Source organism: Leuciscus leuciscus (genome assembly GCF_965113295.1).
Source record: "Leuciscus leuciscus genome assembly, chromosome: 14".
Lineage (NCBI taxonomy): Eukaryota > Metazoa > Chordata > Actinopteri > Cypriniformes > Leuciscidae > Leuciscus > Leuciscus leuciscus.
This window is the reverse complement of record NC_138738.1, coordinates 12,042,497-12,069,564: the sequence shown is the minus strand read 5'-3', so window position 1 is coordinate 12,069,564 and position 27,068 is coordinate 12,042,497. Positions and strand designations below refer to the sequence as shown.

The window sequence follows — 27,068 nt, the reverse complement described above, 5'->3', positions numbered from 1 at the left end:
GAATTTTACACGATTCGAAGCTCAAGAGACTAAGATGAGGTGTGAGTTTGGTTGCAATGTAATTAACCGCACAAATACGTCAAGGCTCTGGTGTGTTAATGACTTTGCGTCACTAGGATATGTTAGCATCATTTGGTTCGTATTGGAGAGTCAGCTTGCCCAAGCTTGTGTGAGCGGAGCGCGCGAACACTACAAATAAAAGAACGCGCGCACCTGCGAGCCTTTACACAGCTCTAACGAGAGAAGAACCTGAACATCATCCTCCTGAATACCAACTCATCTCTGTGTATTTTAAAGGTATTAATACCTCCTGTTTTATTCAATTATTTTAGATTAATTACAAAGTTATTGGTTTGGATTGCATAGGCTAAATAAAGTTTAATGCAGGTGTGTGAAAAGCAGCGGATCTGAGGATGTCCTGCAGTTGGTCGCTCGTGCTGTTCTCTCTGTTGGTCGCGTGTCCTGGACTCTCGCGCTGTGCACTCGACTACCTATCATTCACAGTGAGTAGTCTCTTTTAAAAGGAAATCAAAAAAAGTGAGTTTAGGGGCAAGTTGTCACTTCTTCTTTTTTTTTTTTACTCTAGTGAATAAAAGTCAGTAGGCTAATCTATAATAGGCTACTTAAAAGTTTTGCATAGGCTAGCCTACTAAATATTTGAACATTTACACCGCAATGTCAATTAAATTGAATAGAACAAATATATTCTGCTACAATTATTTATAGGCATAATACACAACCGTTTAAACGTTTTAGATCGGTAAGATTTTTAAATGTTTTTGAAAAAAGTCTCTTATGCACACCAATGCTGCATTTATTTTATCCAAAACAGTACAAAAGTTTTATTGTGAAATATTTTTTTACAATTCAAAAGAACTGTTTTCTATTTGAATATATTTTAAAATGTAATTTATCGCTGTGATGGCAAAGCTGAATTTTCAGCATCATTACTCCAGTCTTCAGTGTCACATGATCCTTCAGAAATCATTCTAATATGATGATTTGCTGCTCAAGAAACATTTATTATTATTGTCAATATTGAAAACAGGGTTCAAAAGAACAGCATTGATCTGAAATAGAAAGCTTTTGCAACATAATAAATGTCTATACTGTCACTTTTGATCAATTGAATGCATCCTTAATGAATAAAAGTATTAAATTCTTAAAAAAAAAAAAAAATACTGACCCCAAACTTTTTAACAGTATAGTATAATGTTACAAAAGCTTTCTATTTCAGATATATGCAGCACTTTTGAACTTTCTATTCATCAAAGAATCCTGAAAACATATATAATATAATAATAAATGTTTCTTGAGACATAGAGAATGTATGGAGGTGGCTAGAATGAATCCTGATTCCATTAAAACCTTAATGGTTTCTTTAATGTGATATCTGACTGTTAAATATGGGCTCAAACGGAGGTTCAGTCATGCACACACACACACACACACACACACACACACACACACACACACACACACACACACACACACACACACACACACACACACACACACACACACACACACACACACAAAATGGCTAAAACAATGTATGGGATCACAGATAGGCTAGACATTATGGCCTATACCACTCACTGCTTTATTTTATTATTTTAATGTTTTGTGAAATCAGTTTTCTAAGCAGTTCCCTGGCCATTTTTTTTTTTGGTTGTTTTTATAATTTTAATGATCATCACAGTTTGGAATCTTCGTGTTATTGAGTCATTCACATTATGAGTCAGACGTTCAGAGTTCTTGAACCATCCTGTTTGTGTGTTATGTTCAGGACAACAGCGACCCCCAGTCTGAGCGCTTTGACAAACGATATGGTGATATCGATTATGACAGTTTCATTGGACTGATGGGCAGGAGGAGTGCCGGTGAGACACAAAAAGACTAAATTATATGAATGATGAAATTTGCTTTTAATAGTTTTAAATATTCAGAAGATTGGGAATAGTTCATGCAAAAATAAAAATGTCATTATTTATTGACCTTCATGTTGTTCCACAGAAAAATAACGAAACAATATGAGGATGAGTAAATTACAGAATTTAGATTTTTGGAAGAACTATTCCTTAGAGGTCAAGGCCAGTGATATTTAAAGTTGGTTTTATTATTCTTTCTTTTTTTTTTTACAGGAACAAATCGTGACACAATTTCACCATTTAGACGTAAGTTTCCATATTCATAATTATCTTGCTTCAGTGTGATGCTGATATTGATGTCAGAGGCTGATGAGAGCTTTGTTTCTTTGGTCCTTTTGTAGCTAACATGAATGACATTTTTGTTGGACTGTTGGGACGGAGAAACATTGTGTCTGGTAAGAGATTAATTAATGGTGGTCAATAAGAGTAAGTGGGGAATAAGTGATTGCATTAATAAATTATTGTCTGTATTTATATCACCATACTCAAACAAACCTTGCACAATGCAGAATAAGGGACTGCAGGACATACAAAATAGTGCAGAGAATACACTGACCTCTAGTGGCTACTATGGAGAATTATAGTAAATGAATAGAAATGTTTTGTTTGTTTTGGTTTGATCAGCCATTCCTGCTTGGAGAAGAGAGAGGAGAGGCAACATTTTCTTAAAGGACAGAAGGCAAAGGTGAGAATTTGTAAGTTTTGTTATAGAGTATAGGCCTAATTATTGTGGAGTTGAATTGCAGCTACATCAACATAGTAAAAGTTATTTTTCAGAGATTTCTGTGTAATTGTATTGCATTTTTTTCAAGGTTTTGCTGTGGTGTATGAAGCCTTATCTCATCCGTCCAGAACTCATCTATGGAATTTTATCATCCTGAAGAAAAAATTTCTTTCTTTGTAAGATAACTGAGCTGTATGATTTTTTGTTTATTGTCAAAGTGCATTCCTTCTATGTAGGATAATAATTCTTACATTGAACCCCTTTAATCTCAAATCAAATAAAGGATGTTTTCTTTAAAGGGATGACAACAATGTGTTGATTTGACAGATATAAGATTGAAGAATATATAAGCCCCACACTGCAAATATTCTTGCTTATACCTTATTCATTTTAACATATGCTTATTTAAAGTGCTGTAAAACATACCCACCCGTTTTTATTTTTTTTATTTATTCATAAAGCAGTCCACACAAGAAAACACTTTATTTAAAAAAAGTCTTTATTTAATATGCTGGTTATTATTCCTCATTGAATTATTCTTGTCACACATTTGCCTCACACACTCTTATAAATTAAAGATTGCAGTGAAAGTGCTGTACAGGATTCACTTTGTACATAAAAGACCCTACTGAGAAAACAAAACACTTTTGGATTAAAGACAAGGGCATGAAACGCATCAATTCAGAAATGCAACTGCGCTTTAAAAAGATTGGAAAGGACATTTGCATCTTCCTGCTGGTTTTTATGTTAGCACTATGAATGGTTCTGATTCATTTATGACAAGTTGAGTTCCCTCTTCGTTATATAATCCACTACACATCTCCCAAATTTCTATGGGCCTTCTTTGTCAATGCACTTTCCCAAAACACTTTTCTCAAACAATGTAATGTCTGCAAAGAAAACAACTCCTCTTAAGATCTGCATTTCATTGTTCTGGTCAGATTTCCTATCTGAACAAAATAACCAAACAAAATTAAACCCAAGGAAAATTGAAAGATTACAAAGGAATGTTAGCTAAAGAGCTTTTCTGAAGTCATCAACATACTGAAGTATAAACGTTTTATAACTTCTTGTTAAAATAATAGAACTTTACCACAACAAAAACACAAAACAATTAGATCATACGTGAAGTAGGTGGCACAAACTGGAGTAGTTTTCCTCTTTAAATCAACAAAACAATGCAAACATATTTTCCCCCCCAGAATTCACACCATATATATTAATGAAGGCTCACTATAAAGCTGGTTCATGTTTAGTCAAAACCCACATTCATTCCCTCAACAATTAAGATGCTGGGAATGGTCAAAAAGAAACAGTGGTTTGTATTAAAATAAAAGTCATTCCCAGTCCAAATAAGTTTATTAATTCAAATAAACTTTATTTGAAATGCTTCATAATTGTGGCAAGTTTCAGTTAGTGCACAGTCAAAATGTTTGCCAGTGCAGGCCAAGATTCTTCTCTGTATTCTTCATTACTGTCTTCTGTCTGCATTGCAACCTCTACTTTAACTCCTGGCTTTACCATACTTTAATAGAAAGTGAATGTGATTTTTGATCAAATAATGCACACTACACTTTTAGTGTGCATTATTTTAAAAGGAAAGTTTAACAACACCAGCACATTTAAAGGCATTGGTTAAAAAAATAAAATCTGTCATTTACTCAGCCTGATGTCTTTCCAAAGGCATATGATATTTTGAAGAACATGAAGGTGAGTAAACGATGAAAGAATTTCCATTTTTGGGTGAACTGTCCCTTTAAGTATAGCAAATGCACACAAATAACTGAGAAATTGAGACATAAAACACACATCACAAGAAACTGAATTATTTTCACTACTCTGCATCAATTGTAAAATCAGCACTTTTAATCTCACACACAAACTGCTGTAGTAGTTGCCACACTAGCGATGTGAAATGAAGCAAATCCAGACAATCCACTTCAGTCATACTCCAGTCAATTAAATAAAGCATTATGTGGTCTGAAAAATCCAATAATTCACAACCTGCATGCTTCACAGTGTGTTACAGTACGCCATTCATCAACAAGACCAAAATTCCCACTAGCATGGATAAAGTGTATCCTTAAGCCGTCTTATCTATCTTTACTTTTTCCCTAGGTGCTCATGAACTATTGGGCCAGCCAACAGGATCTTAATGGAGTACTAATCCGTATTCTTTAAAAGAAACTTCCAGAGAAGGGTATCAATTTATTACGTCAAGACTACATCCTGGTTAATCTTTATATTGATGTAATGTTACGGGAAGTAGTGTGTACATAGTCAAATTTGGCAAATATATGTGACAATGCTGGAGCTTGAATGTTTGCAAGATATAAACAACTCCAATATAATCTGCTCTGTGTTTAAATATTGCCTAATCACAATACAAATGCAGTCCAGGAACATATGGAAATGAATGATTTCTCTGGATCAGAGCAGAGGCACTAATTCAAGGGAATGAGCAAATGAAAGGAAAATCAAGGCCCCTTGTTCTTATGAAATTGCTGTTGAATCATACATGGTGGTGTGCTTTTGATTACACAATGCAGAGCAAATACACGATTCATATTTTTATATATGTATTAAAAATAAAAATTAATCACAAATGAATGCCAAATATAACGAATACAGAGGCAGCCTTTCTTATCCCATGTTATTATACTGTTAAGGCAGGCTCATAGGCTAAATGAATCACATCTCAAGAACCGCATACTCTGGCTCTACATGTCTTAACCTTCATTTCATACAATTATGCACTGTTAGGGTTGGGGTTATATTTAAACATTCACATACAAATGCATTATTAAAAGGAACACCCTCTCAAACAGTACCAGTTCACTTAATCACACAAACATGTCATGCACACATTTCTGTGGCACAATATAGGATACAATTAAAGACATCATCCAAATAAAAATGTAAAGCCATCCCCCCAAAAAATACTTCTTTTGGAAGAAGATTTTAAATGTTGTTTAAAAAATCCTATGCAAAAAGCTGCTAAGACTTTTCATGAAGTTCAGAGGATTGTTTTTCTCCTTCCAGTGCTTCTACCCCCTGCTTTTTCTCCGAGTCTCCAGTTTCCATTTTGTCTGGGACAGGGGCTTTGAGGTCTTGTATGACATTGGGTTCAGAGGGCTGATAGCGGTATTTGTAGCCAAAGGCACGCAAGTGGTAAGTGTAGTATTCCAGCAGGTACATGTGTGATGAATCCATATAGTGGAAAGAAACAGCCAGGTCTGAGCAACACTGTGGACCCTGAGAGAGATAGAGAAAGAATTATGCAAATTAATATAGGAATATATAAATATTCGTTTATTTGTTTTGTTGTGAAACACAAATGACAATGTACTGATCACTCTTTTTCATGCAGTTCTAATGAATGGGAGCTGCAGCTTTCAATATGATTGAAAAAAGCACCATAAAATTATTATAAAAGTGGTCCAGATAATAATAACCGATCGATTCGGTTTTGACTCAGTTACACTTGCAATCATGCATTTAGCAGATGCTTTTATTCAAAGCAATTTGCACTGGATTGGAAGATTTTTAGTGAATAAAGACTTCAGTCAGTTCTCAGAAGACTTATAGATCACCATTCAAATGGACTTCTTTTGTGGTACTTTTGCATCCTTTTAAAAGCTAGAAAAAGGGCCCCATTCATTGTAAATTTAAGAGCGCATATTACGCAAATAATCTTCTTTTGTGTTCAACGGAAAAAACAAAAATTAAATGAGTTTGGAATGGCATCAGTCTGAGTAAACAATGCAAATTTTTTTTCCTTTTGTATTCCACAAAAGAAAAATCATTCAGTTTTCAAACAACATTGGGGTTAGTTAGATAATCAGTGTTCTTTATTTTTATTTTATTTTTTACTATTAGATATTAGCTAGTCTTTTCTTGTGTTTAATATCATCATGCAACCGTGCTTAAAGTAGTGTGGTGACAGCGCAGATTTACTCAATAGACTATGATCTTTGCCAAAACAAACTCACGCTCACTTAGGCCAAGGACACAAAGAATTAAAGGCTGCATAGTCAATACTGGTCTGTGTCATTTATTTGAACAGGATGTATGTAAAGGGTGACAATCACACCTTCAGGGTGCATTAAATAAAAACGTAGACGTCATCTTTTTGCTTCCCTGTCTACATAGACAGCATCTTAACAGAAACTTAAAAAGAGACCGATCTGAAACACAAAGTTGCGCTGTAAAGAATGTAGCGACAGATCTTTTTTTCCTATTCTGTCGTACAACCAAGATAAACAGATAATGGAAAGAAAAATAAATGTAGGGCAGGATCTTGGTTATATTCATCGGTAGTAGATTGGATGGAGGCAGATCTGAACTTGCAGTCGATTGTAAGAAAGGGGCGGGGTTTAAGTGGACTAAATGATTGGAGAAGTCTGGCATACATCACCAGAGAGAAGTCTGTCATTTCACTGGAAGATCAAGTAATGACATATTGATAAAAAAAATATGTTTTCACTGAATTCAGACTCACCTGCACAATGGGGTAATAACAGTAGTTCCAATACCAGAAAGTCTTGGGAAATGTGCCAGTGAGATGGGACTCGGGTACGAAAGGGTGGAATGTCTCTCTTTGTAAGGTGTCTCGGGAGTCTCCTGCCACAACGCCTACCTTCTCTAAACACTGACCCATAGCTAAGTCCTCCACTGAGCTAGTGTGAGTGCACACTTTGGTCCGAAAGCCCTCCACAAACCTCCTCAGAGCTTCTTTGCTGAGCACGTAGCCAGCGCCGCCACTCATGTAGCCCTGTTTTACGTACGGCTTAAACCGCCGGCCAAAATACACAGGGTCCTCTGGAGAGAAGCTGGCCAGAATCCATCGCAGGTTGTCGACTATTACATAAGTGTCGTCATCCGCTTTGAGGAACCAGTCCGCCTCGTCCCCGTGCTTCTCCATGACATAATGGAAAGCACGAATGGTTTTCCAGTACAGCTGATCCCGACCTTCCTTGGTGTTTAGGCCAACCGTGGGAAAATCGGGGTTATCCACAGAGCTTATGAAGACCACAATGTTGCAGTGGCGACTCCATGTGGCTTTCACGTGTCGAGCTTTTTTCTCAAGGTTATCAGGGCCAGTCATAACCCAACACAGAATGCGTACACGCTTATAGAGAGCATCAGCCAGTTTGCCATCCTCACCTACAAGAGATAGTCCAAGATTAGTCAGAAAAATTCTTGAAATTAATGAAAATCAAATTCTACAAAGTAGCAAATTAATGACACTAACATTTATTTGTCAAACTGCAGCTCAACCGTGCATGCTAAATAAAATGTGAATAAAATATTTAGGCCTAAATATCAATAAATAGCCTAAATGATATCTGTTCATCATATAAAGTGATCGTGTCTCTCCAGAAGACTTGGATTAAGCTGCTCGATTCATATGGATGACGTAGTTTACACTGTTTTTATGAAGTGTCAATTTTTTATTGCATGCACTTTTAATGGAGGAACAGAAATATCTCAGGTTTCGTTTAAATATCTTCAGTTCAGTTGTATTTTTCGAGGATGAACAAAAGTCATGAACAACAAGGGTGTGGTAATTATGACAAAATGTTATTATTTGGGTGAACTAACCCTACAAGTAAAACTAGAAACTAGGAAAAAGCAAAACGGGTTTTAAAAATGTTGAAGAAATTGAAGAAAATTGTTTTATATAAACAAAATCATTGATATTCAGTAAAGAATATCTTCATCTACTTAAATTGTCAACTACTCATGCATACAATTTAGAGTCAGCACAAGAGAGTCCATTTCATTACACTTTACCAAGGACAAAACATTAGATGCAAGCTCAAAATAAGAGCAAAGTCCATCTCTCCAGGGAGAACACACACAAACATATGCCCAAAAAGAGTTTCTCACAAAAAGGGCTTTGATCAAATGGAACAGTTAACTCTTAGTTCAATTGTGACACCAAGGTGTGGAGCTATATCCACAAATCATATCAATAAAAGGGTGTAATAAAGCTGAAGTACTGCATACATCACCTGGCTCTACCTGTCTAACACACCTCTTCTGGGAATGCCTTCACTGTGCTATTACAATAATAACTAACAGTTCTTTTTTTTTTTATATAAAAACAATGTGTATGACTGTCTGTAACAAGCCGGAAGCAATTTTCATTTTCTGGTTGGCAATGAAACAGTGCAAAACAAGTTAAACAACTTGTACAGGTGAAATGAGAGAGCACAAGGCATGTCATTAATTCAGTGCCATCTAAAATGTTCCAGTTAGATACACAGATATGCATTAGGATGTCAGTTTACACAAATTCCAATGATCGATCGTCGTTTAATTTAACGTTAGCTTTAATACTGCAGTGGCACATAGCCAACCGTATGACAGGGTGTGCAAATCATGCTCAAAACAGGTTCCTCATCAAATGAATGAAAAGGGTTTTTAGTCTAAATGAAGGGCTAGTAGGGTTGTAAAATGAGTCGATCTGATTGACCATTTAATTAAATTAATTATTTAATAATCAAATATAACGAGTAATAGATACAACGTGCCAATGTCGCCTCTGATGCGTGTTATTCATAATGTGTACTCCAGTTGTTGACGAGCTCTTCCTGGAACAATACGGCAACTAAACCCAATGAATTCACAACGTTTTATTACAATATTGTTCTCTTTATAATGTTATGTAATATGACAGTCCCAATCATAGTTATTAAAAATTCTTAAAGGGAAAAAATTAAGATAACTATGACATTCAAATGTATTTGTGGTAGGCCTATTAACGTTACAGTTCACCTAGAAACTCTTCTCATGTTGTTCCAAACCTGTATTTCTTCACTTAGTTTCTACCGTTCACATTAATTGCATTTTTTCTTTTTTTTTTTTCTTTTTTGCAATACGATGCCAGTAAATCCTGACTGAGGCGGTCCTTCTTTCTTTTAGCCAACCTTTTTTAAAGTTTCACATACAGGTTTAAATTGTTTCTGGGCAAATTATTCATTAATATACAGTTTCACTTTATGGGAATATAGTTTGTACTATATTCTGTATATTCTTACTATTATACTGCCATGCGTTTTGCTCATTATAAAAGAATTGTTTTTATTTGCAACATCTCAATTAGTTCTACAGTGTATTTACCTGTATGGTGCGGATGATTGAGGTTGAAGAGAGCCGACCTCTCCTTTTTCCAGTTCTTGTTTTCTTCTTCTATCATCTCCAGCAGGCTTTCCACGTGGGCCTCCTTTTTAGTAGACCCCAAGTTCCGCGTGAACCAAACTTGACTCAGGAGCAGGTACAGACTGCACGTGCCCACCACAAAGCCCACGTAGAACGCGGAGCGCGCACCGAGAGCTTTCATGACGAGCTCTAGAGACTCTCACCTTAGTGTGACTATTAGACAGAGACACAAGGAAGACTAGAGTGAGCAGAGGATGGCGTAGTATTTATCACACCTATCATCTGGTTATGTTTCAAAATCAAGACCTCTTTAACCCGAAAATAAACCCGATGATAGGCGCGTACAGTCCGCTTGACAGCAGCTCCGTGATCGATATGACAGATTAAACAACAAACAACGTAGCGATAGAGCAGCTTACGTCATCATACCAGGATACAACTAATGACAGCCGACAAATTCTACTGAATTAAAAATATTAGCTTAGGGAAATTACTACTTGTGTAGGCAACACTATCAGATGTAAAACCATTACTATCTAGCAAATAATCAATTTGTCTTGTATACTTAAGACAAATTAGGCAAATGTAAGATAAATATACGGCTCGTTTACTAGCACTGTAGTCGTGCAACGCGGGGCCCCCTGGCAAACTTCCGCAAAATAACACATTAAATACGTTATAATAGCTGTTAAAAATGTAATCGTAATACAACATGTAGACTGAAATCATCAACTGTTGCTTTTGTTATTTTTGGGAAAAAACATGAAAAAAACTTCTGTAATCAGGAAATTAATCTACGTTTTTTTTAAATATATATAACGTTATATATAACAAAAAGTTTTAAAAACAAGTAACTGTTAGCTATGTCACGATTACAGCATAAGTACCATCGGAAATATCTTAGCCTACATGCGGAACAATCAGGTGTCGAAAGAAACATCTTACCAGACAGCTGATTTCCTCCATAACTGAAGTGAAAAAAACCCTGCAATATTCGGCTCCGGTGCCTTTCAGTCCAACTCAGAGAGCTAGCATAACAGTAAAGCTATGGTTTTCAACTTAAATGGAAAAAATTTGGCAGCCTAACCAGGAACATCGGCTCCAAAATCATGTCTTTGCTAGTTTCTAACCCCATGCAAATTTGGGTTGGTAGATAATATTACGCTTTACTTGAAGCTAACTAGCAACGTGCTTCCTATGTTCCCCAAGTAAAGCCGAGAGGTATGGGGGCGGTTCCGTATTTTAATTAGCCAGCCTCTTCAAGAGCTACTTTCTGTCAGTCTGTGTTTTGTGGACAATGACACACACTCACCCCACTAAATTGTGTTGCTTTTATTTTAAACAATAAAACTAAATCTTTTCGACTACCCAATTCTAGAAAAGTAAACGCTTGTTCAACTGCGAACTGTGAACTGTTCGCGTCACAACTAATACGGGACTTACGGAAGCGCATTTGATTGGATGGATCGCCTGTCGCTCTTGGACTGAACGATTATGTCATTTGAACGGAGGGTTATGATTGGGTTATGATCTCTCTCTCTCTCTCTCTCTCTCTCTCTCTCTCTCTCTCTCTCTCTCTCTCTCACACACACACACACACACACACACATCATGGTTTCAGCAAGCGAAGGCACAGAGCAAATGAAATCACGCCAAGAAGAAAAGTATTAACCAATAGTACAGCCCTTAGGCAACGGAAAGTTTTCTTAAGCCCCATGTTCACGTTATGTACACGTTTCTTTAAATGACTGCAATCAATTAGAATGGTCAACAAGGATAAAAGAACAGTCCAATAAGGTGTGGGAGTCACATTTGAAAGTAACTTCCTTACTGACACATGGTCACAGAAGAAGGCTTTGCTTTAGCAATCTTATTTAAAATAAAAATGAACTATACATACAAAATATGTATATATTCATTGAAGGTGTAGAGAAGCTATGAAGTTTTTTTATTTTGCATTTTCAGAAATTCAGTTTTTCTTTTCGTTGTGCGATAAGGGATACTTTTCAAGGATGTCTTTGCTGACAATGTTATCACATATTATCACGTATTAGTGCACAATATAAGCTCTATATTTAGTTGTATTTATTTATTTATTTATGATTCCTTGACATTTTTTTTAAAGATTTGTGATTTTTTTGTATTGCTCTCTGACTGTCTTAAGATATGTGAATTAATACTGTAGCTCAGTGGTAAGAGCATTGCGTTAACAACGCAAGGTTATGGGTTCGATCCCAGGGAATTGCACATACCTATGTATAAATGTATAGGATAATGCAATGTAAGTCGCTTTGGATAAAAGCGTCTGCTAAATGCATAAATGTAAATCCTTTTCTCTATGATTCTGTACCATTAGGGCACCAAAAAAAAAAAAAAAAGTTCCTAAATAAACCAAGAAATGATGTGGAATCCTTTTTATCATGTACCATCAAAATGTGTGCAGTAGAGGGTTAAAGATTCTTGCTCTACAACAACTACGCATAGCATAGCCGATGTCGTAATGGGGGAAGGGTTGAGAGCATAGATTGGCTGGATCCCAAATGGCACACTTCATGTGGACTCGCGGTCTCATGGCCTTAAAGGGTTAGTTCACCCAAAAATGTAATTACTGTAATTACTCACTCGTATGTTGTTCCAAACCCATAAGACTTTCGTTCATTTTCGAACACAAATTAAGATATTTTTTATGAAATCTGAGAGCTGGCTCACTCCTTCATAGGCTGCTAGGTAATTGCATCTGCTGGTACAGAAAAGTTAGTAAAGACATCGTTAAAATAGTCCAAGTGACTACAGTGGCTCAACCTTAAGTTTATCAAGCGACGAGAATACTTTTTGTGCGCAAAAAAACAAAACAAAAATTACGACTTTATTCAACTATTCATTTTCTTCCGTGTGGGCCTCTGACGTGAGTTCATGAGAGCGCCACGACGCATGTGCGAGAACTGAGATGATGACACTCTCGATCAGTTGATGGGAAAGTGTGAAAGGGAAGCCATTCATTTTGCGGCATTGGTAAGGCACTTTTACGTTTTCTCGTTGGTTTCTCACGATTCGGACATCCAGGAAATGCACACTTTAGAACCATTTTAAACACTAAATCGAGACCCACTGTGTCATCTTCTCAGTTCTCGCGCATGCGTCGTGGCGCTCTCGTGAACTCACGTCAGAGGCCCACACGGATGAAAATTAATAGTTATAAAGTCGTTTTTTTTTTTAGCGCACAAAAAGTATTCTCGTCGCTTGATAAACTTAAGGTTGAGCCACTGTAGTCACTTGGACTACTTTAACAATGTCTTTACTAACTTTTCTGGGCCAGCAGATGCAATTACCTAGCAGCCTATGAAGGAGTGAGCCAGCTCTCAGATTTCATAAAAAATATCTTAATTTGTGTTCTGAAGATAAATGAAAGTCTTACGGGGTTGGAACAACATGAGGGTGAGTAATTACTGACAGAATTTTTATTTTTGGGTGAACTAACCCTATAAATTGCGTGTGCTCGCCAAGTATACGAGTCCGGACTTCGGCCTTCTGACTTCTGCGAACTTTCGCACCATCTTTCGCACCCTCCACATGATATTTACCCAATATTTTGGGACAGGCTTGATGACATCATGCCACTGAAAGTCAAATAGCCACGAAACTCCTCCCCTCGTTTATCTGATTGGGCGTTTGCAATGATTCCTGGGTAGGTAACTCGTGTGGAGGGTGCGAAAGTGCGGGCTTCGCCAAAGTCTGCATCGAGGGCACAAAGGTGGTGCTCGAGAGCACACTTCTGAGCGCTGAAATGCCGAATGGGACACCCTACGGACTCGTACACTTGGTGAGAACGCGCAATTTAAGGCCACGAGACCGCGAGTCCACATGAAGTGTGCCATTTGGGATCCAGCCATAGACTGTAAAAAAAATGGTTGAGGAGAAATCAAGTTGGGTCATGTTTACTTCACAAATGCGCATGAGTACGAAGTGAACAGAATTAATAAAAGTAATTTTAGTAGGCAAAAACTTTTATTTAAATAAATTAAATCAAGCTTTATATAAACAAATTCTAACTTCTAATTTGAAAAGGTGTCAGTAATGGGGGTCTGTATTTTTAGGTAATTTTTTATTATATTATTATATTATATTATAATTTTTTTTTTTTTTTTATTAAGTTAATTTAAATGTGTGAGAACTTCAACGCTATTAAACGGTTTAAACATTGAATTGATTGTGGAATTTATTTATAGTAGACCACAGCATATCGTACATTTTATTGTTTAATTATCTTTTTCACCATATAGGCTGTGCAATGAATGCATTTTCAACAGGTTGCTATTAAACGTTTCTTCAGAAGTACAAAATGTACAGTTGTGCATTTCGTGGTGAAGTCCGAAAACCTAAAGCTGCTGTAAGCGACTTTTCTGAGCCTCTAAAATGTCTCAACATTACCAGCAATGTCCTGTTGTGTGAACAAATAACTAGCCGACAACTACAAACAAATGTTTGCCATTGAGAGAGATCCGCCACTTGGTTCTCTGAGTCTGATTGGCTAGCATGCGCGGGCCGTGGTCACATTCTTCTTCATTATCTATCTATTGATCTAATTGCCCGCCCACCCTTGGGGCTGCCACAGAGACAATGTGGACATAAATATTTCAGTGGTATCCATCAGATACTAAAAGAAATGATTAATTGCTTACAGCAGCTTTACCCACTTTCATTCCCTCACAAAAAGTGTGCTTACGTTAGAAATTAGAAATGGAAAGTATGTCTTATTAACAAACGAATCAAGTGCTGTAGCAACATTATTTAAAATCGACCAAACTATGATGATCATTCGAAGCATTTACAACAAAAAGAGCCCTTATCTGCAAGGGACATGGACGCAGCGGTTAAATGCATTCGATTCCCAATGTTTGGCAAAAGTTTTTGTTCAATTTCTAAATTAAGTCTGGACATTATCCTTTGTAAGAAATAAATCATTTGAAGGCTGGTTGTACAAATAGACTTGTCAAAAAGATGAATTAAGACAAAACTGAAGCTGTATACTGAATATTTTGCTTAGTGCATGGCAAGGATTTGTCAAAGAAGCTGTAGGTGTTTTCAAAAAAGTCCAATGTACATAATAATAATAATAATTGAAGCAGTTATTGTCAATGTCCTGCCATTACGGTGACTCTGCATCAAGCTCCATATTGCACATATCAATCATCAACAGCATTTTAACAGCACTGTCCAGTGATGAGAATGTGTATGTCCAGACTGCCTTTTCAAAAAAAAACTTTGACATGCATACTAACTGATGTTTTGTTTCCATGTGAGAGAGAAGGTAGGTCTGTTTCACAGACTGTCACACACAGACATAAAGTGCAACACAACTGAAACATGAAGTATATTTGTATATTTAAAAAAAAAAAAAAATTCCCAAACTGAAAACAGGCAAGATACAGTATAAACAACTTACAGATGCTCATACAGGATAATCAGAATTGACGGCCGTGGACTGAACCCTTTACAGGGCTCACATGACTTAAACAGTCTGAGAAGAGTTTGGTTGCCATTCACACTGTAAAGTGACAACCAGGTGGCTTAGAGTTCGGAGTTCAGAGAATGCTGGCTGCCCTTCTTCAAGTTAAAAGTGCTTGAGAGAAGAGGAAAAGGCTCAAAAGTCTGTTTCATCAGAATCACTGTTTCCTGTGGACTGGCTCTCATCCTGTTTTTCTCCCCAGACAAATTTGTAGTTATTCTCCAACTCTTGCTGTCTCTTCTGCTCTTTATACACTTCCTCTGTACCTCCAGTCTGCACACAAAGAGAGTGAACATCAATTTATTTACCTGTTGAACCAGTGTCAGAAACAAGGCATGAAAAGGCCTTTTTTCATAACTTGCACTGAAATGTGTAAGGGGTATTTATATTTAAGTGGTCACATCAACATTTTTAAATTATTTAAACTAATAATAATAACAATGGTTTTTTTTTTTGCATCAAAAACAGTCATAATGTAGTTGCCACCCTCTCTGCCTCTTATATTTTTTGCCGATTTGCCTTTAAGTTTGCCTCTAATGGCCGCCTTCTAATATTTATTGTACTTGCGAACTATGGGTTTGCTGTTGAGTCCAATATAACTTGTTAAACTTATTAAACTTAAGCTCTGTTCGAAGGGGCGTGAGACTTGAGACTTCAAAGTAAACGGCCAATGCTATGATGAAATAAGTATTACACGTGGAACTCTTTAGAAATCTTTTACTACATTTCTACCATTACAGCTGTCGAGATTAACTAAACGTGAAAAGTGATGATTATAGCATTATATTTAGATCTACTCCCGTCACATAAACATTTTCTGCGATAAGCATTGAGCAGATGTTAGACATACCTGTTGAGCACATGAATGCACCTTAACGAATGCTTAAAAATCCTTAAAAATGTACACCTCCAGCGATTATAAAGGGAGCGTTCTTTGATCACTTTCTATACATAATTAAATCACAATTTAAATACATTTTCATACAAAGGGAAACGATGCCACAATGTGAAAATGACCATTTAGTCACTGGCTTAAATTACTGACGCATAAACAGCAGTAAAAGAATAGAGAGACAAAGAATGTCTGACTGTACATTAATCATTACATATCAGAAATCACAGATCACAGATTAGGCATTTTAACATGGTTAATTACATGAGTCATTACTGTCAGCTCCATATCTTACAGTAAAAGTTTTACAGAATGTATGCGCCGAAATTGCGACTGATTTACCAAAGAATCCACAGTGAAATGTACCGAACAAACAAATAATGCTCTACTGAGACATTCACATAGTTGAAAATAAATCACCACTTTCCTAGCATTAGGATCCTTTGGAAGGTAATGCTATTTTTAGTCCAATGATTTTGTACCTCTCTTCTCTTCCTTCTCAGGATGTTTTACAATGTACAATGACCAAAATTGAATTTCTCAATTCATGACCCCTTTAATATTGGGATTCTCCAGACAATACAAGGAGCTGCAGGTGCTACACACAGCTAGGAACAGCACAAGGTTCAACCAACTTTACCACATTTTGCTCTAATTAGGCTAGTTGTTAAGGTGTGGTCACACCACTGTGATATTCAGTCATTTAAATAGGAATCTGCACAGTCATGTGTTTTGTGTGAGGGTGAAAACATTCCCTGAATTCGCAGTGAGTGACGTCTGTGCGAGCTGTGCTTCATGCATCGCTGTACTATTGACCTTATGTCTTCTTTAACTCGTGACTAGATAGAGAACTTACAGGTGTTGCTTTTTACATGTTGCCTGTATAGTAGTGTGTGCAGATTCATACCAGAAGGTTGATGAGAAGCTCTCTAAATGATTTTGTATCCTCCTCAGTGAGCCACTGATCTCCCGCTTCCTCTGCTGTCTTACGGGTCAAAATCTTCACCTCAATCTTTCCTGAAAAACAGGCCCAAAATCCTTAGTCATTATCGACATACGTTAATCTTAACAAATATACTGTTATACACAAACAGAAACAAAATGACTATTTTTCATTCCCATGCGCACACAGTTGGTAGAGGAAAAAAGTAGTGATAGAAATGATGCATGCAGAGAAGGTGATGAAGGCTGTGGGATGTGGGAAGGATGAATGAAGCACTGTCATATTCCTAAATCTTCACATTCTATCGGGCTGAACTTCTTCTCCAAACCCAGGAAAGTGGAGCAACAGCCTGAACTGACAAAAGTGAGTGTACATTAAACCTATCAAATTTTTCTTTTCTTCCAAAAGCCATTTTTAAGGCAAAAAAAGACCACCATGAATTTCTCTGCACCCACGCAAAAGCCAGCATCAAGTAAAAAACTAAATCATTGGCATCTATGAAAATAATGAAGTTTAGAAGTGCCTCAATCTTGAATAGTGGAATAGAGTCAAAGAGAAGACAATCAGACAAAAGTTATTGAAAACGTATCTCTTCCGTGAACACATACTGTAACTGCATCCTGCTGAGAAAAAGAAAATTCTTCGTCCCTGTTCTAGTTTGTACTATTCTAAACGATGTCTGAAACTTTGTATTACTAGTACTTCTCATGTTAATTGCCTCTAAGGTGAATCGCATCTTGTATTCCTCATTTTTAAGTCGCTTTGCTAAATGAATAAATGTTAATGTGCTCAAAGCAAAGACCAGGCAGAAGAATAGTTCAAGATTTCAGAATGAAAAATAAAGTCTTTGCTCCACTCACACAGACACACACAGGGAAATAAGAATACTTTAGATGTGTGTGTTAGTGTGTTCCGGCCTACCTTCGGCCTTGATGCCGGCTCTCTCTAGCTGCTCTTTGACCACTTCCTGAATCTGCTGCCACTGGGGGTCGCCCTCGCCCAGTTCCTTCACCTTCACACCCCCCTCATCATCATCGTTGCCCCCGGTAACCGCTCCTGCAGCCACACCTCCGCCCACCTTATACTTAGTCACCCTGACTTTTACCTGCTCACCACTGCTGCCCGCTTGGGCTTGGGTGATGAGAGACAGAGGGAAGGGGAGGTTACCGCAGACACAGCGGAAAATTCCCCCTCCCCATTTCACGCATTATAGTCTCTCTCTAACAACATCAATGGCTAAGTCAAAGTTGCACAAAAGCATGAAATGGTGTAGTATTAGTGTTAGTGGTGACAATGATTTGATCATGAATATTAAGTATACAGTGGCCCCAAAAAGTATTTGGAGCATCGTTTGTTGAGAATAAGTTGGGTTGGGTTGTCAAAAGTGACAGTAAAAACATGTTATCAAAGATTTATTTTTCAAATATTTTCTACTCAATCTTAAAAATATTATCATGGTTATCATGGTCAATATTATCATCACAAAAATATTAAGCAGCACAACTGTTTTTGCATTGATAATGATAAGAAATGTTTCTTAAGCACCAAATCAGCATATTCGAATGATTTCTGAAGGATCATGTGACACTGAAGACTGAAGTAATGATGATGAAAATTCAGCTTTGTATATAATAATAAATTACTTTTTAAAACAGATCAAAACAGAAAATTTATTTATGTTGATAAGATACTTCTTTCAAAAACAAAGAATTTCTTACTGACCCTAAACAGTGGTATATCATTAAAAATAAAAATATTTTCATCGAATAACTTGTCCTTGGGAGCAGCAAAAGGGTTAAGCAGTTAAATTAAAAGTAAAGCGAAAAAGGTCTAGCATCATTTGTTTGTTTTGGAGCCAGTGTATAATGCATTTATGCATCATGCACACATTTACAGATATTATACTATAAATATGTACAGTATAATATGCTCATAAGCAGGTTATATGAATGCCTTGGGTCAAAAGGCGAAAGTTACAAGCAATGTGAATGAGCCATCCATTTTACCATCTGTTCATTCATGCACCCGTTCACTCAGCATCCATTCTCTATATTTACCTGGCGTTTTGGGAAGCAGGTTTGGGCTGCCAGGAGAAGGGCCTCCTTCTGTCTTTTGCGACGAGTGTGTGCTTTTATGCATTTCTGTATTTGTTTCTGTTTCTGGTTCACTCTCATGTTCAGTCTTGTCTTCAAGACGGTCCAGAAGTTTCCCCAGTGTGTTTTCTAGAGTTTGTGTAGCCTGAGAGCGATCAAACTCACCCTTAAGACCTTCATTCTCTAACTCCTGCTGAGCCTAGGAGATAAGAAAGTTAAAAACAGCGTATATTCACTGCCAAATCTTTTAGCTGATGTGTGCATACAGGCTATAACAGTAATAATTCATACTTCCTCTATGATGTTGTCGAACTCCTTCTGCATCTCTTCTTTTATCTCTTCTATCTTGGAGGAGGAAACGGACAGATCGGCCATCTCATCCTCAAACTCCTGCAGCAATCTTTCATCCTCATCCCCTTCCTCTACCTCCACCTCCACCTCCTGTTCTGATGTCCTCTCTTTTTTTACTTCCTCCTCCGTTTCTCTCTTCTGAGATGATTGCTGGCTCTCTTTTTCCAGTTCGGCTTTCTTGTTCTGAACATAGAGCGCAAAAATGAATGGTCGACTGAAATGTGTTTTTTAGTGGGTGAGTAGCTTTTAACTTAACACGGTGTCTTAGAAACACGTTGTGGCAGGAAATTTGAAATAACAATTCAATGCCACTAGGAGGCTTTTTCACTATTTTTGCCAAACAAGAGCCGTTATTGGGCAATACTCGCCAAATGGCTAGATATTGGCTGAAAATCTGTGACAGTGTCCCGATTAAAAAATACTCACCTTCTGGTTGCTCTCTCTGAGGTGTTGTACAAACTTCATGAGGTCTGCAGGGTCTGTTATGATTTTAAAATTAAACTTTTCCTCCCCAAATACTGAACAAAAAGAGAAAGATGACCACAGAGAAAGTGAGGAAGGTGCATAGTTTTCATTTAAGGACAACTTGATTGATGCTGTAAAAAAATAAAATAATTCAACACAAATGACTAAAACCAGGTCTATTTAAACTTTGAATAATTGTCTTACAGTCATTTTCATGTAATTGGCTGTCCTGAGGCTCCTGAGGGGTCTGCAAAACAGTTGTAAAACATGATAATGATCAGTGCCCCCTTAAAAGGTTCATTAAAAGCAACAGAAAGTGTAAAAGTTTCACAACAGGATAAAGTATATGTATCGGATGTTGGCCAGTAAGAGCTGTGTGTGTAAACCTCGCTTCAAGAGGCAGAGGCTGGGGTCTTTAGCGTCCTTGTTAACATGTCCACCTTCCACACCGGAGACCACGGTTTGAATCCCGCCCGGAGCGGGTCAAGTAGGACTGGTTACATTTGGTGCCGTGACCCGGATGGGAGTGAGGTTTAGGGGGGTGAGTGTAACGTAGAGCTGTGCGTGTAAACCTCACTCCCGGGGCCTCAAGAGGCAACCTAGAAACTGACGCTAGTGACTTTAGGAGGTTTAGGCGGGTGAGTGTAACGGACGTAAGGCCCTGGCCTCAAGAGGCGCGCTAGAGGCTGCAGTCTTTAGCGTCCTTGTTAGCACACCCACCTCCCACACTGGAGAATCCAGTTCGAATCCCGCTTGGAGCAGGTCGAGTAGGACCAGTTACATATATCGAGTGAAGAGGTGCTTTAAATGAGGCTGTACCTCTGAGTCAGGTGGTGTGCTTGATTCTGTGCTTGCTGGTTTGGTCACTCCATCCCAGAAGTCCTTGTCCTCCGGCTCTTCACTCACGGAGTCCACTTCAGCTACTTCGGCCTCTGTTAACACACAAACATGCACACACAGATGTCATTCTGTTTGAATGCTGCACAGAAACTGCTAACGAAAAGAAAATAAGAAAGCTAAAAAAAAGAGAAAGGAAGTAAAACCAAGACCGAAATAGACTACAAACGTACAAACAAGCATACCTGTACATCAGCTATGTTTTATCAAAACATGAGGATTTGAAAATGAACATTGTAATAGGCCACGTACACACTGTAAAGTTTCAGGAGTGACAACCGCTGTGAATCCCCTATAAAAAACATGGTAACCAGTTCTGTCTTGCATGTTTGGTGTATGCTATTTTTGTCAAAAGTAATTTTACAGCGACCAAAGATTCGTTATGTTCTGCAATTTGAACTAAACCACCATTTACAGAGGCATCCAGTTTTGTTTCTGTTAGTAAGGCTGTAGGAATGCGATTGTCACTTAAATTACTGAATGGGATTAAGCACTAAATGTGAACTGACAACCAAATTTAACTGCAGTGTATATGTGGTGTATCAGAAGAGATAAGGGACAAGCATTTTGAGTAATTTTGTAGTTAGGATGTCAAATACTGTACCGTGGTGGTTCTCAAATAGTTTTGCTTCAGGAACCAGATCTTACATTGGTCCACAGCTGGTACTGCATACCAGGAAACCATGGATTGCATCCATGCATGTTATCATATTTTAATATTTATTCATGTTTTTATTATGTAGGGTTATGTTCAGACTGCAGGCAAATTTTTTACACAGTGCCACCCAACGCATTCAGTTGCAACTGTATGAATTATAGAACTCAGAGGGATTGTGATTAAAAGGGTGTTGTGGATGATCTAAGTCAAATTAGCCCAAATCATTGTTAGGATGCTAACCTTTGGTTTCTGACACTGAAACTGGAGGCTCATCTGAATGGACTACAGGGTCCTCATCTGTTTTGTCATCCTGCAATCCGTTGTTCTTGTCATCCTTGGACAGAATTTCATCCAAGTTCTTGAGCTCCTCCGAGATCTGCTCCACTTTACGTTTAGTGTCAGCTAAGAACAGAAAATGAGGAAGAGGGAGTGATACAAAGAGAGATGTCTATGTGGTAAAAAAAATAATGCATCAATTAGAGAACAGAGTATGATTAAATACAGGCTAATTGCATCTCTGGAGATCTCATCTAACAGGACACCACTGTGCACCAGGGACTTTTTCCATGAATGGTGTAACGGGTGAAAATAAAAATTCAAGTACAACTCCTTATGTCTGATTAAGCTTCTAAAGAATTCTCTATACCTGAATGCTTTCCATGTTAGCAAGTCTAAGCCAATTGGCACAATGATCTTCTACACTACAGCAATATGAAATGGTGAATCTGGCAACTGTAATAATGAACTAGGTTACAGAAGACTGGGCTTTACCTGCTCTCATAGCAATTAATATCCTGTTATTGTAACCATGTAGGCCCCCTCGGTGTAATTAACAAATGATAAGATATAGGTCATCTCTCCTAGGTAAAAAAAACAGTGTGCTGGATCTGGGTTGATGGATATATCTTAAAAATATCTATCTCAGTATGCTTTATTCTTCTGCTGATTCACATTTTAAAGTTTATTTCGATATTTAAAGTTTTTTTTTTGTTGTTCCAAAAATTACGAAAACAATACAAGTATTCAAATAGATTAAAAATGCTAGCCTAGAAATCTAGACGCACCCTATCGGCAGGAAATTTTATTTTGCAGCCAGGGTCGTCTAGCAACTCTACATTGGCTTGCGAGCTGGAAAAAACAAACTCTAGTCAGGCCAATCACATTGTGTATAGAATCGGTGGGCGGGCTTAACATAATGACGGCAGAGTTGTGACGGTTCCGCATGAATTCCCTGCTATTTGAAAACAAAGAATGGCTGCTGCTGCTGGCGAACAGCGGTCTTTCGAATCGGCTTTGGCCGAGACTCTGAAAGACTTGGAGTTAAGCTTTTCTTTGAGTAAAGAACGGCACTGAAGTCATTCTTAAAAAAGGAAGACGTGTTCGGAGTTTTGCCGACCGGATACGGCAAAAGTTTAATCTATCAACTAGCTCCGCTGGTGAGAAAATGCTCTGGTTGGTTGTAGCGCTATCCTATTGTGTGTGTGTGTATTATATATATATATATATATATGTGTGTATGTATATGTATATGTATATGTGTGTGTATATATATATATATATATATATATATATATATATATATATGTGTGTGTGTGTGTGTGTGTGTGTGTGTGTATATGTATATATGTATAATAATAATAATTATATATATATATATGTGTGTGTGTGTGTGTGTGTGTGTGTGTGTATATTTATATGTATATGTGTATATATATATATATATATATATATATATATATATATATATACACATACATACACACACTCACTCACACACACACAGACACATATTCTGATTCACATTCACATCATTCATATTTAAATCTGAGATGTTATGAAAACATCTTAAAGTCTCATAGTCATGCAGCACAGCAAGGAAGGATTGTGAAACCAGACTAATGACACACTCTTGAAGCCAAATAAAAAGCAATAAAAAGCAAAAAAAAAGCAAATAAATATTATTGGGACAATCACAATGTTGCTTAATTTTGTACCACCAGCAAAATCATTTCAAACATATTATCCATATTTGATATATTGCCCAATATGACTATGACAAGGCCCTGATGGAGGTAAAAAAACAAAAACAAAAACAAAAACAGAACTTCTCGTACTTACAGACTTGAGCCTTGACATAGTCCATATACTGCTGGGGACTGAGAGCGGGTTGGCACACAATGCCTTGTGGCTTGGTAGTGGAAGGTGGCTGAAGGAAGGGGTGCTGGCATGTACGAGAGGTGTGTACTGTCAAGACGTAGCGGCAGGACTGAGGTTCATCTACCCGTGCAACATAGTCACTCGAGCCCTCCTCACACACAAACTGTTTAAAAAGAACAAAGAAAACATTTAGTCAAGTATATTTGTATTGCGCTTTTCACAATACAGATTGTATCACAGCAGCTTCACAGTATTAAATTAAAATAATACAACAAGGTTTGTTTCTAGTAGAATTTATTGATTGATAAAATTAAATTAAATATCCCCAAAATATCCCCAACTGAGCAAGCCAAAGGCAACATCTATTTAGATTATCATTTTCATTGGAAATGGGATTTTCATTGCCCATAAAACAGTAGCATACATTTTAGCACATTTATATAGTCTTTTTAACATTTAAAAACGTTGGCCCTCTTTAAAAGCTTCCACTCCATTGGGAAGGCTTTCCAATAGATGTTGGGACATATTGCTCCAATTCATATGCACTATGCAGTTGTATGTTGTAGTACACTACTGTTCAAAGTTTGAGGTCGGTTCAATTTTTTATGTTTTAAAAAAAAAAGTATTTTATGCTCTTCAGAAAATAAATCAGTAATGTCCGTTGTGAATTATTATTACACTTTAAAAATAACTTTTCAGCAAAGCTGAATTTTCAGCATCATCACTCCAGTCTTCAGTGTCACACGATCCTTCAGAAATCATGCTAATATGCAGATTTGGTGCTCAAGTAACATTTCTTATTATTATCAATGTTAAAACCAGTTTTACTGCTTAATATATTTGTGAAAACCCAAATTTTTTTCTTTTTTGGTCAATTTAATGCACTAAATAAAAGTTATTTTACACACCTTAAACAATGTATACTTTAGTATTAAGATTAGTCTTAATGGAAATAAAGGAGACTAGACAAAACAGTTAAGTAGCATCCACATATGTATTGTGTTTTCAGATTGACTTCAATAGTACATTTTCTTGTTAAAATGTTCTGGCCTGGAAATAAGCGGTGACACTTTGTAAGTGTGTGCAATCTTACTCTGACTTCCGTCTCTCTGGGATTTCCATTCAAGTCACATTTAGAGCCATTGACATATGACTGACTATGATACCGCTTCAGTTTATGCTGCTTAGATGCCTAAAAAAAGAAAACATATCAGCAAATCTAAATAATAAATAAATAAATAAATAAATAAATAAATATATATATATATAATAAAATCTCAAGTACATAAATATATAGACAATAACTACAAAGATGGCAGCATGCAAATAGTGCACTTTTGTTATTTTATAATATTGCAAATATTAATTATCAGCTATAAATTGAAAATAATTACTGGTAGTACCAGAATTCCTAATTGCTCCATTTTCAGAAACTTTCAAAAGATGAATTACATCTTACATTAGTAAACAATTTAAGCACATTAGCCTTACCTTTGCAGTTTCATTGGTCCAGTCGAACTCTGAATCATAATATCCCAAAAAGAGCACATCTCCCTTGATCTCTGAATCTATAAATCACAGAAATGGAACATATATTGAAAATTAAAAGTTTAAATACACATTATAAACTACATATTATCCATTTCCCCCATTAAAAATAACAAGGCTATACCAGGCAGTACACCAATGCAATTCAACTCAATTAGACATTACAAAACATAATTTAGACATAATTTTTAACAAAGATACATGACATGATTTAACATACCTTCTAAGTGGTATTGCCTGATGTGCTGGCCATAGCAGAACTCATAAGTCCACCAGTCTTTGGTCTATAAACAGAACAAAATAAATAAGTTTCAAGTCACAGTGACATGTACTGTAGTTTGTATTGATTGCAAATTATGTAAAAAAGTCCATAGAAAATGGCAATCATTTATTCATTATTTACACAAATATGGACACTCCAATGGTGCTTTTTTCTAAATAACTATTTGTGATAGTCAGTGATATCTAGATCAGTGTCAGTGGATGTGTATATTCAGTGTGTTAGTCACTGTGACATAGAATTGAAGGCAGGCCATGTCCACCTTAATCAGGCATGGTGCAGTCTGCATGGGCTTGAGGAGGTCAGGGACCCCAGGGCCACTGTAACCCTGCATGTCAGGCTCTGATACCGGGTCCTGATGGAAACGCACTGCCTGAGCTGGCAAACGACACTCATACAGCTGCTTGTATTTGTTAGAGACCAACATCACATCTTCCATCTAAAAAGAGGAACAGAAAGAAGATGACAGAGACAGAGAAAATCAATCAGAAAAGGAGAACCAGGGAGAGGTAGCAACATAGTTTACACTACATTTCTACCATCTTGTTTTTCACCGAAATTCATAGTTATAATTAAGCAAAATCTATAGCAAGGATTTTCACTCTTTTTAAATGCCACAGACCCTCAAATATGATCATCCTCATGCGAGGGTAGACAATCGAAAAATGTACTTTTTTTTCTACTCTAGTACTGTTATATTTAATATACTTTTAGATTATTTATTCATTTTCATCTTATTTTATTACTATTCTGTAATTGTAAACATTTCCACAGACCCCCTATCACTCCCATATGGCCCCCTCGGGGTCCCGGACGCTAGTGTGAAAACCCCCTGATCTACATCATACCTGTGGAGGCACAGTCTAACAACCTCATGTCATACAGCTAATTCCACACTCGTTCCTAAACCGGCTTTACTATTCTGTATTGGACGAGTAGACACTTAGTAGGAAACCGTATCACGTAGCAAGCATTGGCTTTAATGTCTGATTCGTCAAGCTGTGCATAAAGATAACAACTGTCTGTAGCAAACAAACAGCTAGCTGCATCTCTGGCCAAAACAATCTTACCTGTCCCATAATGACAGGATCGGGCAGAATCTGTATTCCATATTTCATTTCATTTAATTCTTCTAAATTCAAAAAAGCAAAAACGGACAGTAGACATGTTAAGAAAAAAACATATAATCCTCTTAACCACTTAATCAAGGAGGAAGCCATAGTTCTCTCATATCGCAAACTAGCGTTGTCAAATGATTTGTTATTTGGTGCATGTCAATATGTGCCAAGCAACGTGGATTGGACAACGTTGTTGAAAGCTGAAACATGATTGGTTATTACCAACGACAGTCATGTTTAGAACGTGTATTCATTGGATCACGTGCGGTAATAGACACCCACCAGCCACGAAATTGACTTCTATTGGACCCGCAGAGTTGATGTAAATTGATGTAATG

The 27,068-nt window shown here is 37.0% G+C and overlaps 3 protein-coding genes across 6 annotated transcripts; 1 reads left to right on the top strand and 2 right to left on the bottom strand.

Moving 5' to 3' along the window:
- Positions 1–143: 143 nt before the first annotated feature.
- On the top strand, positions 144–2,953 carry tac3b (tachykinin precursor 3b). Of its 2 annotated transcripts, none has more exons than XM_082137291.1 (7): positions 144–297; positions 388–503; positions 1,790–1,883; positions 2,145–2,177; positions 2,273–2,326; positions 2,556–2,616; positions 2,744–2,953. In XM_082137291.1, exons 2-7 carry the CDS (start codon positions 414–416, stop codon positions 2,760–2,762), a joined length of 351 nt encoding a protein of 116 aa, XP_081993417.1. In that variant the 5' UTR covers positions 144–297; positions 388–413; the 3' UTR covers positions 2,763–2,953. The 2 variants fall into 2 exon arrangements, with proteins under 2 accessions (XP_081993417.1, XP_081993418.1); XM_082137292.1 differs by having other exon boundaries at positions 2,556–2,626.
- Positions 2,954–3,136: 183 nt separating this feature from the next.
- Positions 3,137–11,056, bottom strand: c1galt1lb (core 1 synthase, glycoprotein-N-acetylgalactosamine 3-beta-galactosyltransferase 1, like b). Of its 2 annotated transcripts, none has more exons than XM_082137285.1 (4): positions 10,768–11,056; positions 9,784–10,035; positions 7,157–7,821; positions 3,137–5,910 (listed from the first exon to the last, which is right to left on the bottom strand). In XM_082137285.1, the coding sequence occupies exons 2-4, from the start codon at positions 10,001–10,003 to the stop codon at positions 5,653–5,655; spliced, it is 1,143 nt and encodes a 380-aa protein (XP_081993411.1). In that variant the 5' UTR covers positions 10,004–10,035; positions 10,768–11,056; the 3' UTR covers positions 3,137–5,652. The 2 variants fall into 2 exon arrangements, with proteins under 2 accessions (XP_081993411.1, XP_081993412.1); XM_082137286.1 differs by lacking the exon at positions 10,768–11,056 and adding an exon at positions 10,129–10,735.
- Positions 11,057–14,057: 3,001 nt separating this feature from the next.
- Positions 14,058–26,863, bottom strand: os9 (OS9 endoplasmic reticulum lectin). 2 transcript variants are annotated; one of them, XM_082137245.1, is made up of 15 exons: positions 26,683–26,863; positions 25,875–26,051; positions 25,553–25,616; positions 25,276–25,352; positions 24,878–24,976; positions 23,746–23,947; positions 21,868–22,029; positions 20,892–21,004; positions 20,277–20,319; positions 20,034–20,125; positions 19,548–19,790; positions 19,221–19,455; positions 18,085–18,294; positions 17,128–17,237; positions 14,058–15,601 (listed from the first exon to the last, which is right to left on the bottom strand). In XM_082137245.1, the coding sequence occupies exons 1-15, from the start codon at positions 26,830–26,832 to the stop codon at positions 15,464–15,466; spliced, it is 2,115 nt and encodes a 704-aa protein (XP_081993371.1). In that variant the 5' UTR covers positions 26,833–26,863; the 3' UTR covers positions 14,058–15,463. The 2 variants fall into 2 exon arrangements, with proteins under 2 accessions (XP_081993371.1, XP_081993372.1); XM_082137246.1 differs by lacking the exon at positions 18,085–18,294.
- Positions 26,864–27,068: the final 205 nt, after the last annotated feature.